We start from the raw sequence: 16,925 nt of genomic DNA, 5'->3' as shown, positions 1-16,925 counted from the left end.
AAATGTTCCGAAATGTTCCGAATTGGGTTTGAAAGCCGAAATTGGCCGAGGTGTTCCGAATGGTTCCAAACATCCAGGTTTTGCATTTGATGTGCCATTATTTATCTGTCACTCAGCGTTTGATTAGATGTGACATGAATGTAACATAGGCTATTTTCACTTCTGTTTATTGCGTAACGTCGATCCTAGACATGGATGGTGAGTGTCCACGCTGTTTGCAGATAGATTCTCTTTTTTGGAGGGTTTTTTTTTTTTTTTTTTAAACTTCACAATTTCCTTCACCAAATTCTGAGACCCCGGGTTCTGTAAATTTTTATAACCAAAATAATGCTTACCATGTACTCACAGTTCTGTGTTGGAAAAACACTACACAGTGTCTAAAATGTCACAGCAACAAACCTTTACTTTAATATTAATTAATAATGTTTGGTAGGTTACTCAATGCAGTAAGCTGGCAATGTTACATGTACTGATGTAGGTAACTGGTATTATTAGTACAGACAAGGGGCGGGATGTAGCCTAACCTGAGTACTCTGTCAGTAAGAGAGCTAGACAGACATTTGCACAGTTATCACGCTCTCAAACTGTCAAAACAGTCTATGTCAATATTGTGCAATCTCTGCCTACCAAACGGTAGTCAAAGATTCCCTCTCTAATAGAACAACAATCTTATGTTTGACGTTTAATACCTTTACATCGATAATTTTCGAGCAATTATATATTTAACCGGAACATTATTGAAAGGGGGTAGTGTTGGGTTTCTTCCTGTAGTGTGTGTATTAATGATTAATATGTGAATTGTTTTTTATCAGTGAGCTCGAAAATTATCAATGTTATGTCAAACATAGGATTGTTGTATTAGAGTGGGAATCTTTGACTACCATTTGGTAGGTAAGAACAAAAAGACCTATAACAACTTAAACATTATTTTCTGACTTGTTAGTTGATATTGTCTGACAGACAAAACTTTCTACACATTCACGTTTTACACAGCATGCCTTTACATTTATTACAGATTACAAAAATGAACTTGTTGCTGTGAAATTGGAGTTAGCCGATGTTGAAGCTGACCTTGAAAATTTACTGCAGCATCAAAGACAACTGAAAAATCGGAAACACGAACTTGAATCAATTATTAATCATAAGCAAAATGACCTAACTAAAGATGATAAACAATGGGATTTAATGGGTAGGTCTGTGTGCAGGTGAATTAAGTTCTTGTCAAAAGATAAAATTGGAAGTAATTGCAAGTAGGGTACATATGTTTTTCATTGAACTTGTGAAAAGGCAAGATAAACATTTAATTATCGTAAGTATCAAATAAAATGGACTTGCTGTAATCTGTAATGGATTTTTCAATCCGTTTCTTATTTTTATTTAAATGTTTTTGTTGTTTTTGTCATAAAGAAAGAAATGTTTTATTTAACGACATACTCAACATATTTTATTTACGGTTATATGGCATTGGACACATGGTTAAGGACCACACAGATATTGAGAGAGAAAACCTGTTGTCACCACTTGTTTCATAGGCTACTCTTTTCAGTTAGCAGCAAGGGATCTTTTATATGCACCATCTCACAGACAGCCTTTGTTACACCAGTTGTGGTCCACTGGCTGGAATGAGAAATAGCCCAGTTAGTGAAAGAAAGAAAGAAATGTTTTATTTAACGACACACTCAACACATTTTATTTATGGTTATATGGCATCAGACATATGGTTACACAGATTTTGAGAGGAAACCTGCTCTCGCCACTACATGGGCTACTCTTTCCGATTAGCAGCAAGGGATCTTATATTTGCGCTTCCCACAGGCAGGATAGCACAAACCATGGCCTTTGTTGAACCAGTTATGGATCACTGGTCGGTGCAAGTGGTTTACACCTACCCATTGAGCCTTGCGGAGCACTCACTCAAGGTTTGGATTCGATATCTGGATTAAAAATTCCATGCCTCGACTGGGATCCAAACCCAGTACCTACCAGCCTGTAGACTGATGGCCTAACCACGACGCCACCGAGGCTGGTCCCAGTTAATGAAGATAGAATGTAAGATATTATAGATGTTTATACTTTCCCAATGGCTGCAGTCGCATCATTTGTCAAGTTATCATATTTATCTCCATGTCTCATAAACATTTGGATGTTATCTCATTGTGTGAGGAAAAATACCCACATTTATTATTAGCATCTATTTTTTAAATAAACAACAGTCGAAGATTTTTTTTATGGACATGTAGTTGAAGGTGTAATCTTAAAGCAAAAATTAATACATTTTTATTGTAAGCTGACATTACGCAACTTTCATAAGACACTTTAATTTTTTTTTTAATTACAGTGTGAAAAACAAGTTAATAAAAAAATTTGGAGCAGACTTATTGTGACTAAGACATTTAGTACCAAATACTTTAGAATTTTTTTTTTTGTGTAGATTTGTTTTTAATTATGAATGAAAAATAGATAATAGCTTCTGGGTTACAATAAATTTTCTATAAAATTTATAAAGAAAATGCACTTTTTAAGATTGTTCTTGTGCCTCTATTTCAGATTTTGTCTGGTCCAAGGAGTTGATGGAAAAGTTGAAGTCTGTATTTGGTGTAGGTTGCTTACGTCCCATGCAGCTACAACCCATGAATGTGACAATGTCTGGAAAAGACTGCATCCTTATCATGCCAACCGGAGGTGGCAAAAGTCTTTGTTTCCAATTGCCAGCACTTCTCTCTCAAGGTTTATCTTTGGTTTTCAATACCGGCACAGTGACTTGAAAATCAGAGATACAGTTGAAACATGCTGTATCTCATGATCACCATATAAATGGATTCACAAATAATACTAATATGAAGCATTCTATGTGCATATAATGTTGGAAATTAATTAAAAGATGGAGGGGGGGGGGTTAAGGTATAAACTCTTCTTATGTGCATTGCAGTTTTTGCTCATATTTTATTGTTATGTATAATATTTTTATGGAGGATTGCATGCACACACACGCACACACATGCACAGAAACATGCACTCACACATTCATATTCACATACAGATATACATATATACATATATTAAATACAAACACATACACACACAGAAGTACGTGCACACACACACATACACATGTTGTAATCTAATGGCTGGACTTATTTTAGCACACATCACAGTTTTTGTCATGTTTCAAAGAATAGTAACAAACCTCAAGTGCAGGTTTTGTTTGACATAGAATGATGTGTATATTCGTAAACAGTTGATATTAGTGGTGATATAAAATTATAAAGAGAACATTAGTTTTAGTGTTTGCAAACCTGATGTTTCTCTATGGCTATAACAGTTAAACACAGACTTTAATGTAAATAACATTAGTACTTTTAATTCCTTGGTGTAACAGTTTTATCACTGGTTATCTCCTCTACTTTATAGTTAAACTTCACCTTCAAATTTTAGAACAACTTTAATGTAAATCTCATTAGTACTTTTAATTCCTTGGTATAACAGTTTTAACACTGGTTATCCCCTCTACTTTATAGATAAATTTCACCTTCAAATTTTAGAACAACTTTAATTTAAATCACATTAGTACTCTTGATTCCTAGGTATGACGCTGGTTATCTCCCCTTTGGTGTCACTAATGGAAGACCAGCTGATGGCTTTAGAACGTCTTGGTATTGAAGCGACCATGTTGAATGCCTCGAGTAGCAAGGAACATGTAAAGTATGTGATGGAAGCGATGATTGACAAGAAAGCCACACTGAAGTTGCTGTATGTGACTCCAGAAAAACTCGCCAAGAGTAAACGCTTCATGAATCGTCTTGAAAAGATGTTCCAGCTCGGTCGCTTTGCCCGACTGGTGATTGATGAAATTCACTGCTGTTCTCAGTGGGGTCATGACTTCAGACCAGGTAAGTGTTAAATGTAGTCCTTTTCCCCTACCCCCACCCTTGAACCCCACCCAGATTTTTTAGTGTTATTTCATTGTTAGTCAATAGAAGAAAAAAAGCATGCATTTCAAAATTAAAAGATGAAAATGAGAGTATTAATAATAAAGAGTCTTATTAATAATAAAGAGTCTATGTAGTGGTGGTTTAAGTAATCACTTGTATTACTGGGTTCTCATCCCAGTACCCAGGGTTTCTGCCAGAGGGTAAAACGGGTATGGCGCCATACCCAAATTATTATTTATTTAAGTCAACATTTTGATAAAATTAATGACTCTTATCATTATTGTATGATTTTCTTAACCCTAACTCTAAATGTAACCCATTTTTTTTGTGGGGGAGGCCCCCCCATACCCCCTGTTGACTGTGGTTGCATTCAGTTCCATAGTGCCATACCCAAAAATTTCTTTCTGGCAGAAACACTGGTACCGGATCTCACCCAGAGTGAGTTTTAACAGATTTTGTGTTAAGTGTAAAGCCAATACACGGACTAATAACTAACCATTAACCCCCTGTAATGGAGAAAAAAAACATGGATTGGTGATTTGTTTACTCTGGATGGCTTGCATGAATCTTAAGTGGATTTGAGGCCAAAAATAAATGAAATTTGAAAATTTATCACAGCATATTGTGTTGTGGATAAAGATAATGTATATAAATGCAATATAATTTTTTATTTTTTTCATATACTTACCCTTTGTGACATCAAATAGCTGATGTATATTTTTGTGCTGGGGTGTCATTAAATATTTATTCATTCATTAAAAATCCAAGTTAGTTTCTACATAATTCAGACCGATAGAGGATTTTACAAAGGAGAATGTGAAAGTGTTAAAGGAGTGCAACTACAGTATTGCGAAGTATTTTAACATGCATATCTACCCCAGAAACTCCCAGCCTATCTAGATATTACACATGTTGCTCTAAACAGAATTAAATTTGTTACAATATTCTTTCATTAAGCATTGGAATTTTGTGGCATTTTATAGTTCAGGGCCCCGTTCTACGAAGCGATCTTAGCCCTAAGATCAACTTAAAAGGACATTCCTGAGTTTGCTGCAAGTTTTAAGATGGTATCAACTAACAGAGACATTTTAACGATTGTAATTACATATCAAATATATTTTTCTGCATAAAATATTAGTAGCTGTATAGTAAATGTGTTTCTGATATTTGTACTAGGTTAAATTTCATTTTATTTCCTAAAAAACATTTTTTCGTACGTACGAAATTATTTGAAGACAAAATCCAGTTTGGGCTTCTTACAAATATTAAGACGACCTGAAACACACTGAATATACAGACACTGATATTCTAAACAAGAAAATATACTTAATATGTAAGCTTAATCGTAGAAATGTTTTATTAGTCGGAAATATCTTACAATGCAGCAAACTCAGGAATGTCTCTTTAAGTGCAAAGGTAATCTTAGGGCTAAGATCGCTTCATGGAACGGAGCCCAGGGAATGTGCACAAACCCTAGAATAGTCATCCTACAGTGTACCAGAAGAATCTGCCACTGTAAAACTCAGTCTCTGTTGTATGGACTTCAACATTTTTATTTATGCTAGACTACAAGTTCCTTGGTATAATGAAACGACAGTTTCCAGGAGTTCCCATTCTTGGACTTACTGCAACAGCCACACTGAAAGTTTTGGACGATGTGAAGAAAATTCTCCAGATTCCAAGCTGCCACACATTCCGCGCTTCTTTCAACCGTCCAAACCTTTACTATGAGGTATGTGAACTGTGTACACATGTTGGTCTTAAATTACTGTGTTTAGAAGTTAGTTAAGTGAGAATAAAATGTTCTTTTAATTTCCTTTTGCAATTTTATTGTTTGTTTTTTTGTGTGTGTTTTTTTACATCTCGAGCAAACATTCTCACAGACTGAGTTGCCAGTGAGTATCATTAGCAAAAGCAACAAATTGAGAGTTCTGCATTCTGTTTATTGTTGAAAGGGAGTTTTATTTTTATATAAGATATCACTGAAACAAAAAACCAGACACGTCAATGACAATATGACCCATTATAACTGAAATTGAGTTAAGTGTACTAAAATGGCTAATCTGTCTTTATCTTAAATTATAGAAGCTTATTTTTTTTTAAAGTATTGTCTGGCTAATACATAAATTATGTCAGCCAAAAGATGTTATATTTATATACATACCCTGGAAACAAAAAAAGAGAGAACACTTTTGAGTAATTCTTATCCAGTGATCACGCATGCATTAATTAAGTTGTCTTCTTGTCGAATCCTTGTTTTATTTTTTGTTTCTTCTACTGTTCTGCACAAGACCATTTCGAAAAGAACTTATTATAAAGTCATGAGAGTATGCAGCCATAACTCCCTGTTATGTGCATTGTCCACAAAGGAGAGCCAATCATAACCTAAATATATGGTTCCAGTTCTGTCTGTAGGAGGACTGCCACTTTAAAATATATGTTAGTAAAGGTGTTAAAAATCTTTCTACAACCTCCACTGGGACATTTGAATGCACACACAGGGTTACAAATAACAATACTTTAAGCAAGGAATTGTAATTATTTTACAAAAATATTGCTAAAACTATTATGAGGACAAAGTATCATTCTGTGTTTTTCAGGTACGAGAAAAACCAACTTCTCATAAAGACTTTCTGGATGAAGTTTGTTTACTAATAAAAAAACGTTTCCCTGGACAGTCCGGTAATGTTCACAGTTATATCTTTAGAAAAACACCTGTAAGATTTTAAATACAATTTAATATTGACAAGTGTTTTTAATTATCTTCATTGAAAAATTGCAATTCAAAATATTACTGCTGTATATATGCAAAAAATCTTTTGGTAATAAGCCTGCAAATATTTGTTAACCGTGAAATTTGTTTGTTTTTTTAGAAATATTTGGCATTCAGACTATAATGTCTATAAGTACAGCAGATTATTATGATATAAATTTTTTGTTGTAGGAATTGTTTACTGCTTTTCGCGCAAGGATACTCACGATGTGACTACAGAGTTTCTGCAGAGAGGCATCAAGGCAGGCTGTTACCATGCCGACCTGAGTGCGAAGGAGAGAAGTCATGTGCATCAGATGTGGACAAACAATGCTATACAGGTGAGAGGAACATTGGACCAGTGTTTCGTGACTGGTGGGTCAAATATCATGGTATGTGATATCCTGATTAAGGCAAAATGACATTTAAAAAAATCCCTTGCTTCTGTCTTTGTGGTGTTTGTTGGTTAAAGGTCATGGTATGTGTTATCCTGTTTATCGCAGAATTACATAAAAAGGATCCATTGATCCTGTTAAACTGTTGTCTATGGGTTAAAGGTCATTATATGTGGTCATGGTATATAAAGAGGATCCGTTGATTCTGTTGAACAGTTGTCTATGTGGTGGTGATAGGTCAAAAGTCATGGTATCTGCTATCCTGTTATATCGCAAAATTACATTGAAAAGATCCCTTGATTCTGTTGAACAGTTGTCTTTGTGCTGTTAACTCTTTCACCACGACAGGCCGGTATACCGGCTTGCGATACCAGTGCCTCTCACCACGACAGGCCGGTTTAGCGGCTTGTAACACCTGTTCATATTTGGCGCCGAGTGACGCGTCAATATTATAATTAGACAAAATCTCGTGCGACCATAGCTGCCATGTGACACACTGTAATGGCTGCGCCCATGTTCTAGCGAATTTTGAATGAGTTTTTCCAAGTTTATACTGATATTCTGACTGTAATTAAACATGAACCGAGGTGACGAAATTTCGTCTGTTGAAAACAATGGTTGCGATTCAGATGACGGGTTTTCCGATGATGAAATGTGGGATATTATGGACTTTGGTGCATTTGATTTAATCGAGATTGGCGATCGTGAACAAAATGTCATTAAACATGGCAATTTAGAAGAAAATGATACCGAGTGACAAGATGACTTGCCACTGTTTTACCACGCGCCTGAGTTTACCTGGACACATGAGCCATATTCGGTTACCTGCAGATCAACGTTTACTAAAAATCCGGGGCCCGTAAAAGTGTTTGACGTCAACACAAACGCCATACTTTTCGCTATTTTATTCCAATACAGTGTATGGAAAAATTGTGTAATTTACCAACATGAATGCCAAAAAAAAGCGTGATACAGATCCTGCTAACAACAAAGGTGTGTGGTATGATATTTCTGTTGATGAAATGAAAGCTTAATTTTGCAAAAGCATTGTAAATATATATTTTAAAATTATAACTGGAATGTTAATTAATTAATTATCCAACAAGAAAAACATTTGTACTGGGTTTTTTTTTAAATTACCAGTCCTACCTACTCAAATAGGCGAGTAATATGCATAGTTTACCTGTAATTACCAGATTTATACCTGTTGAATCTAACATTTTTAAAGTATTATTTTTTTATCTAGACAGCCGTCCATTCACCTTTCTGGAAATGTATAGCCTATAACTAAAATTAATAATAAAACAAGTAGTTTTATCCTTTAACAAACATGATCATAAATCTGCTATTTAAACTCAGTGTGCAGGGAAGGTCAAGACTGTAAAACTTAGTGGTGAAAGAGTTAATGGGTTACGTTCTCTCACTATGTAGATGAAGTGTTGCAACAACTGTATGTTAAAAACCAAACAGTGATAGTGTACTGAGAGTTCATTTAAAAACAAACATTCCTTTCCTTTCATTTGGCTACCATTTTTGTGTTAGCTACCTTTGCAGTGATAATATCTGCCAATAAAGGCCACTTGTGAGATTTATTAAAATGGTTATGAGGAATGACTGCTGTGGTTTGCAAATTAAACTATAAACATTTTATTACATTGTTTTCCTTTCTTTTTGACTATGTTTGGCAGGTGGTTGTAGCAACTGTTGCCTTTGGTATGGGCATTGACAAGTCAAATGTGAGATTCGTGATTCACCATTCCTTGAGCAAGTCGATGGAGAACTTGTACCAGGAGAGTGGTCGTGCAGGTAATAGTTTTCAGGTTCTGTTAGAGCAAGTCTATGGAGAACTTGTACCAGGAGAGTGGTCATGCAGGTAATAGTTTTCAGGTTCTGTTAGAGCAAGTCGATGGAGAACTTGTACCAGGAGAGTGGTCGTGCAGGTAATAGTTTTCAGGTTCTGTTAGAGCAAGTCGATGGAGAACTTGTACCACGAGAGTGGTCGTGCAGGTAATAGTTTTCAGGTTCTGTTAGAGCAAGTCGATGGAGAACTTGTACCACGAGAGTGGTCGTGCAGATAATAGTTTTCAGGTTCTGTTAGAGCAAGTCGATGGAGAACTTGTACCACGAGAGTGGTCGTGCAGGTAATAGTTTTCAGGTTCTGTTAGAGCAAGTCGATGGAGAAATTGTACCAGGAGAGTAGTCGTGCAGGTAAGTTTTCAGGTTCTGTTAGAGACGGTCGATGGAGAACTTGTACCACGAGAGTGGTCGTGCAGGTAATAGTTTTCAGGTTCTGTTGGAGGTGTTCCAATATTGAACGCATGAGGGTAGGGAGATGATGGGAAAGTACCATAATTTGTCTTATATGACGCATAAATTACTGGTCATATTTGCTTCCTTGTTGGGGTGGGATGTAGCCCAGTGGTAAAGTGCTTGCTTGATGCGTGGTTGGTGGGCCCATTGGGCTATTTCTCGTTTCAGCCAGTGCACCACGGCTGGTATATCAAAGGCTGTGGTATGTGCTATCCTGTGTGGGGTATGGTACATATAAAAGATCTACTAATGCAAAAATTTAGTGCATTTCCAATCTAAGTCTATATGTTAGAATAACTAAATGTTTGACATACAATAGCCAATGATTAAGTGTCAATATGCTCTAGTGGTGTCATTAAACGAAACAAACTTTTAACTTTTTTGCTTCCTTGTTCATCGGAAGTCCTGCCTGTTGATTGACTTGAGTGTGGTTTTGTAGGTCGAGATGATAAGAAGTCTCACTGTATCTTGTACTACCGTCTTGGCGACGTGTTTCGACAGAGCACGATGGTCTTTACGGAACAGACCGGACTTGATAACCTCTATGGTATTGCTGCTTACTGCATCGACCAGTCCAGGTATTGTTGTAGTTTCAAATACTTTTTATTCGAAACAAAAGATATGTTTGTCAGAAACTAGAATCAGTTCCTTTAAAAGACTTCTATTGTTTATGTACAGGTTACAGACATGGTTCATTAACTTTTCTTGCTGCTAAATATCTAAAAGAAAGATACCTATTATTATTGTAAATGTTTTGGGTGAGTTTCAATGATTTTAATGATCAGTATGATAGTTGGGTGATACTTATATAAATTTGCTTTGGAATAAGGGTCTTTCGCTGAGTAGCAAATCCTGATGACAGTTTCCGAGAAAGACGAAACATCAAGCAGCATTTGCTGTCGGCAGCATGTAAATAGTTAAGGAAGACAGTTTCACTAAGATGATTAAATGACTTTTCCAAAGTTTTATTTACATTATAATTTCATAAACCCTCCCTTCTCTTTAATATGTAGCTAATTGTGTGGGTGAGTTTAAAATTTATATATTATAAAATTGAAATATACAGAAATCAGAGAAAGTGCAAAAATATTACCAGTATGTACATCTTCACTACAGACACATTAAAATGTTACATTTTCAGATGTCGACGTGCGATGATAGCGCGTCATTTTGGTGAAGTCTGGGATGCTTCCGACTGTAACAACATGTGTGACCACTGCGACGTAAGTTCAAAAAGTAAGTCTCTGACCCGTTTATATGTTGTAGAAACAGACATGGCGAAATAACCTGGCAACCAGTAAAATTATAATGTCTTTGGCTCTGTACCAGCTATGATTTATAGATTATCTTATAGATCAGTTACTTTATTTAAAGTTAAAGTTTGTTTTATGTAACAACACCACTAGAGCACATAGATTTATTAATTGGATGTCAAACATAGTTTTAGAGAAGAAACCTGCTACATTTTTTTTCAATTAGTAGCAAGGGATCTTTTATGTCTCATCCCACAGACAGAATAGCACGTACCACAGCACTGGCTGGAACGAGAAATAGCCCAATGGTCCCATTGACAGGGATTAATTGTAGACCGACTGTGCATCAAGAAAGCGTTTACCACTGGGCTGTGTCCCTTCCCTTACAGTATTTAGGAAGGTGCTTAATATAGACTACTTACATTGTCAGAGTTCAACAAATCCGCTAGCCCGACGCCCGTGGCTAGTGGTTTTTAAGTTCGGGCTAGTGAGAAACGCAAAACCACTAGCCCACAGGGCTAGTGCTTTTCACCCCACCTCCTTATCGCTCGATTGTGGGGGTTTTTTTTTTGCGTTTTTTTTTTTTTCCCTCGGCTGAAATTTCGTTTAATAAATTTGATTCTGACGTTTGTCATCGAATAATATCAACAACGCAATCAGTATATAATAATAATCCACTTGAACTAGGTCTGCAACTGCAGTAACATGTTATCTCTACATCACCACAGTTACAGCATGCATTGTTTACTTTTCCCTTTCAAGTTTCTGGCACAGGAAATAAGTCTAATGACATACGTGTTTTGATTGGTTGGACACGTCACGTGGTAGTGAATCTCGCACATATTATGTTTTAGGCTAAGAAACTTGCAAATCACCAATCGCGACGACAGGTTAATCTCAATCAAGTAAACCCCAGTCATGCTTTGAATATCAGTGTTTGTTTTATTTACCTATTGTTTTTTAATTTAACACTTCGCTAACATGTGGTTATCGGCAATCGGGAAAACAATTTACTTTAATGGTAACCGCACATGCAATGACTGCTTGGCCTATTACGTGTAGCGGTCTGGATATTGCGTCACAGCTGCCGATACAAGATGATACCTTTTTTGTTCATCAATTAACAACGGATTAGATGTCGCTGTTATATTCTTTTGATATCGGTCTGACACGGGATAATGCCCTGTATTTGAACAATTGGCATCACCGTTCCTGGCGACATAAATAGTAGGGCCCTAAATCTTAGTAAATGTATAACCCCGGCGTGCGCTACAACAGCTTGTTCAGAATGTGCACGTAAAACCCTATGACATGACATGTATAACCCGCTACCGAATACACTGAACCATCTATTACCGTGTGTCACACTGTCGTACCCTCATTTAAATTTAATTATTTTGATAGTGGGTTTAGATATCAACCATGAGTTTGCTCAATTATTTTTCCCCGGAGGGAGGGCAAAAGTGAAAACGGAACAATGACGATGGATCACACTTGACAAAAAACGTACAACACGACAAAAAACTGAATTATATAAAAATCCAGTTATAATTGATCAGGAATTTGGGCTAGTGCTTTATCTTGGTGGGCTAGTGCTTTTCACAAACCCACTAGCCCTGTGGCTAGTGACTTTTCAAAATATTTGTCATACTCTGATTGTGTTTCATAAATCATCTTTTCTTCTGTGTATTGTCTTAATTTAACAATATCAATAATATATCAAAGATTTATATCTAAAATGTCAGTACAGATAGAGTTAATAGAATTTAATTCATAAATCATAATATGGTTTGAGTTTAATTTTTGTCATTGTCATACTTATTTCTTCTCATTTCTTGTTATTGTTTCAAGAAACAACAGAAAAGCGAGATGTCACAAGTCTTTGTCAGAACGTCATCAAAATCTTGGAGCAAGCTGGCAGTACAGATCAGCGGGTGACAGCAATAAAGCTGATCGACTCTTGGTATGGCAAGGGTCACAGTTCACTGAAAGTGAAAGGCCTTGACCCGCTGTCGGTGTCACGTGACAAGGCGGAGAGGATTCTGGTGCACATGCTGCTGGAGGGCCACTTGAAGGAAGACTTCCACTTCACCCCGTACTCCACCATCAGCTACCTTGTACCGGGTGAGACTCAGCCATTTGGGTGCAAGACTTAATTCCATGCATAGGACTATGCAGCCCCCAATCCAACCACACATCCTCACAAATTAGGGAATAGAATATTTTTTAGAATGTAAAGAGTTTATTTTAAAGTTTGTTTTGTTTAACTAGAAATAGCCCAATGGGCCCACTGAAGGGGATTGATCCTAGACCGACCTCGCATCAAGCGAATGCTTTACTACTGGGCTACACCCTGCCCCTGGTCATTTGTGTGCAAGACTTAGTTTCATGCATGGGACTAAGCAGCCCCACCCTCTCCCCAATTACAGAATAGAAAATTGTTTTAGGATAAAAACCACTTCAAAACATATTTAAGGGCTGATTCTGATAATGCCTAAAAAGAAAAATTGGGTATTTTTGGGAACCTGACCCTACCAACAAAAAAGGGATGACTCTTAAAAAACATTTTCAATGTAGTATTATTATTATTATTTTGTCAATTTTTTTTATAATCTGTAGGTGAAAATTAGCATTTCATTTGGCCAGTAGGATGAAATTCTTTTTTGTTACTTTTCCAAAAACGTTGGGTTTTTTTTAAAGGTTTAAGTTGTATTCTTTATTTTATTTGCTTGCTTGTGGTGCTTTAAGGGTTTGGCTGTGTGATTCATTTCTCTAGGTGTTGTTATTTTATAGCACATAAGTGCTTATGTGGAACTTGAGCACCATAACAAATAACTGATTATACTGGGTACATATCATGTCAAACTATATTGTCAGCAACAAGCTGTAATCTGTTTTTTTATGTGTACTTCAGGTCATAAAGCTGGTGCATTATCAAGTGGAATTTGCAAGGTTTTCCTGGAGTTTGAAACAAAAGTTTCTGGCATCTCAGGAAACGTTCCAAAGAAAAAAAAGAATGATTCTGACAAACCAAGACTGTCAATTATTAATCAGAAGAATTCCAAATTCTCTTCCTTCACCGGCATAGATACCACTAACAGCAAGAGTGATTGTTTACTGGGGAAAAAAGATAACTTTGACCCTAAGTTGGAAAAGAAAGATAACTCTAACCTTAAGTTGGAAAAGAAAGATAACTCTAACCCTAAATTGGGAAAGAAAGGCAACTCTAAACTGGTGAAAAGACGAAAGCCTTTTGTGTGTAGTAGCGATTCAGATTCTGAGGATTTGGCTTTTGGTACCGATGAGCCCCCAGCAAAGAAAACCGTGTTCAGCAAGAAGAAATCTAAGACCGCTGACATTCAAAGATGTCTAAGTAAGACACAGTCACAGGTAGGCAATGGTGATCATTCAGGGGCTACAGCCATACACAAGAATAAACCTTCCAAACAGCAGACACTAACAGATGGGAATGAGGTGGAGAATCCAGTCCTAATTTGTGATGACGACTTCGATTCAGACTTCAGCACCTGATGTATTTGTATTTTGTTTGTACCTTGTTCCAGTTCCTGTGCATACAGAACTTCATGGTAAAAATGTAGGTGCCGATTCAAAAGTTGCGAATAAAGTAAACAAATAACAGGTCGTAAGTGGCTTCTTTCCAGTTTTCTTCAGCATTCGTACCAGGTTGGTAAAGCATTCACTTGGTGTGCGGTTGGTCTAGGATCAATCCCCATTGGTGAGCCCATTGGGCTATTTCTTGTTCCAGCCAGTGCACCACATGGTATGTGCTATTCTGTCTGTGGGATGATGCATATAAAAGATCCCTTGCTACTAACAGAAAAATGTAGCCAGTTTCCTCTCTATGACTGTGTCAAATGACCTTATGTTTGACATACAATAGCCAATGATTAATAAATCAATGTGCTCTAGTGGTGTCGTTAAACAAAACAAACTTTTTTCTCATACCAGATTGGGTTGGGATTAGTTCAGTAGTTAGAGTACTCACCTGATTTACTAATGTCATAGGATCAAACCACTGTAGAGGACCCATTTTTTGATTGGTCTTTTTTCACTCCCAACCAGTGCCCCATGAGTGCTACATCAAAGATGGTAGTATGTGTGTCTTGTCTGTGGAAAAGTGCGTATAAAAGATCCCTTGCTGCTGTTGGAAAAATGTAGCAAGTTTCTTCTAAGACTTAGTGTAAAAAAAATCCGGCCTCGGTGGCATCGTGGTTAGGCCATTGGTCAATAGGCTGGTAGGTACTGGGTTCAGATCCCAGTCAAGGCATGGGATTTTTAATCCAGATACTGACTCCAAACCCCAAGTGAGTGCTCCGCAAGGCTCAGTGGGTAGGTGTAAACCACTTGCACCGACCAGTGATCCATAACTGGTTCAACAAAGGCCATGGTTTGTGCTATCCTGCCTGTGGGAAGTGCAAATAAAAGATCCCTTGCTGCTAATCGGAAAGAGTAGCCCATGAAGTGGCGACAGCGGGTTTCCTCTCAAAATCTGTGTGGTCCTTAACCATATGTCTGACACCAGATAACCGTAAATAAAATGTGTTGAGTGCGTCGTTAAATAAAACATTTCTTTCTTTCTTTCTAGTGTCAAAAATTACTGAATAGTGGACATCCAATAGCCATTATTAATAAATCAATGTACTCTATAGGTTTCATTAAAGTGACATACCCTAATTTTTAAATACTAAGGCATATTTTTTACTATTAGAGCCGTTTTTTGACAACTAAAATCATACTTTACTTAGATTTTATTGTTTAGATTATCCATTTCCGTACATACGAAGTGTTTTGGTCATCCTGGTGTTTTTAATATCACAAAATGCATGTCTCATATTTTTAAAAATGCACTTGCATCCGAGTAGTAACAGTTATGGAGTCGAGTTTTAGTCTATTTTTAGAGGGTATTTCACCAGTTTAAAGTCAGAGACTCATGTTTCACTCAATTGTAACTTTATTCAAATGTGTTACAGGTTTGTAGATTGTAACTAAACTTAGTGTGCATTTTCATGGACTGAAACTAGGGTTTGTCCCTTTAAATAAAACAAACTTTAACATTCTTGGTACCAGATTTTAAATGCCAATGAGAAAATGGAGATGGGGAAAAAAGTAATTTACAACAATTGTGGAAACCCTATCTCATCCACACTATGATTCATAAGCAAACGAGACGGGGGAACAGGGGGAACAACTGCCCCTCTAGTGCTGGAGGAAATCGGGCAAAATGTGTTAACCTGAGGCCTTTTTACCATGTATTTCCATAATTTTCCCTGCAAAATTAGTTGTAATCCATGTAAAAATTATTTGTTTGCAACCCTATTTACTATATAGCCTTTTGGCAGTGATGTTAATTAATATGAAAAATTGTTGTTATTCAGAGTTGGGCATTTTTTGTTCAATTTGGGCAAAAGCAAAAACCAGTCTGTGGCTGCCCCTCTACAAAAATGAGAGCCCATATGCCTATGCTATCAATGTGACAGTATGTGTCTTAATAAAGTACAAAAGGTGAAGTTATCACTATTAAAAAATTAAAGAGTTAAGTTGAAAAAGATGTTTAGATGTTAAGGGGCAAATAATGATTATGTTGTTTAAACATATTGTTGAATAAATGCACGTAATACTTTACAAAAAACGAAAAATAAAATCTACAGTAATAGTTGGGTTTTTTATCCTGCATAATATAATTTTTTAGTTCCCTGTTGGTCAAACCAGAGGGGACTATAGGTTTTATCTTCGTCCTTCTGTCCATCTGTCCCACATGTAGTTTTCCGGAGTATTTTCTTCACAAATCCCCAAGTTATTGAGCTGAAGTTTGCTTTATCATATATTGTTACAGATCAAGTTTGACTTTTGTGATGATTTACCCATTTTAACAGAGTTATGGCCCTTGAAAATAAGATAATTTGTTGGGGCCCAATAGAGGACATGTATTGCTTTAGCAATAGTATACTCTGAGAATGCTGGGGGGTTTTCATAGCTGTACGTCAATGTCATCCTCTGACAGTGACTTTCTGATCAGCAGTAGAAAACATTTGACCATGCAACCTTATCTACTCGGGGTTTCTAGATTATGGTATTCCCACTCCCATGGCTAGTGATATTCAATGTTGGGCTAGTAAATAACTACTGTTGCCATGCCCGATGGCTAGTGAAAAAAAAGGAGTCAAATGTTGCAGTTAAGTCTTATTTTGTAAATATGAATATCCTGCCTCCAACCAACCCCCAATGTTAGTTTTTTAATCTTTAGGTGACATATCTGATTATT

At 36.6% G+C, this 16,925-nt stretch overlaps 1 protein-coding gene across 1 annotated transcript; it reads left to right on the top strand.

Moving 5' to 3' along the window:
• Nucleotides 1–51: 51 nt before the first annotated feature.
• Nucleotides 52–14,281, top strand: LOC121380549 (ATP-dependent DNA helicase Q1-like). The gene is made up of 12 exons (XM_041509406.1): nucleotides 52–198; nucleotides 1,016–1,189; nucleotides 2,548–2,727; nucleotides 3,585–3,890; nucleotides 5,498–5,664; nucleotides 6,533–6,614; nucleotides 6,877–7,025; nucleotides 8,768–8,885; nucleotides 9,829–9,967; nucleotides 10,531–10,625; nucleotides 12,494–12,766; nucleotides 13,557–14,281. Exons 1-12 carry the CDS (start codon nucleotides 192–194, stop codon nucleotides 14,171–14,173), a joined length of 2,307 nt encoding a protein of 768 aa, XP_041365340.1. The 5' UTR covers nucleotides 52–191; the 3' UTR covers nucleotides 14,174–14,281.
• Nucleotides 14,282–16,925: the final 2,644 nt, after the last annotated feature.

This window comes from Gigantopelta aegis, chromosome 9 (genome assembly GCF_016097555.1).
Source record: "Gigantopelta aegis isolate Gae_Host chromosome 9, Gae_host_genome, whole genome shotgun sequence".
Classification (NCBI taxonomy): Eukaryota; Metazoa; Mollusca; class Gastropoda; order Neomphalida; family Peltospiridae; genus Gigantopelta; species Gigantopelta aegis.
The sequence above is the reverse complement of the archived record's forward strand: the minus strand, read 5'-3'. Positions and strand labels throughout refer to the sequence as shown.

Coding starts and splice junctions, on each gene's coding strand:
- LOC121380549 (XM_041509406.1), top strand. Junction 5,665..6,532: donor GTCCAAACCTTTACTATGAG/GTATGTGAACTG, acceptor TGTGTTTTTCAG/GTACGAGAAAAACCAACTTC. Junction 7,026..8,767: donor GGACAAACAATGCTATACAG/GTGAGAGGAACA, acceptor TATGTTTGGCAG/GTGGTTGTAGCAACTGTTGC.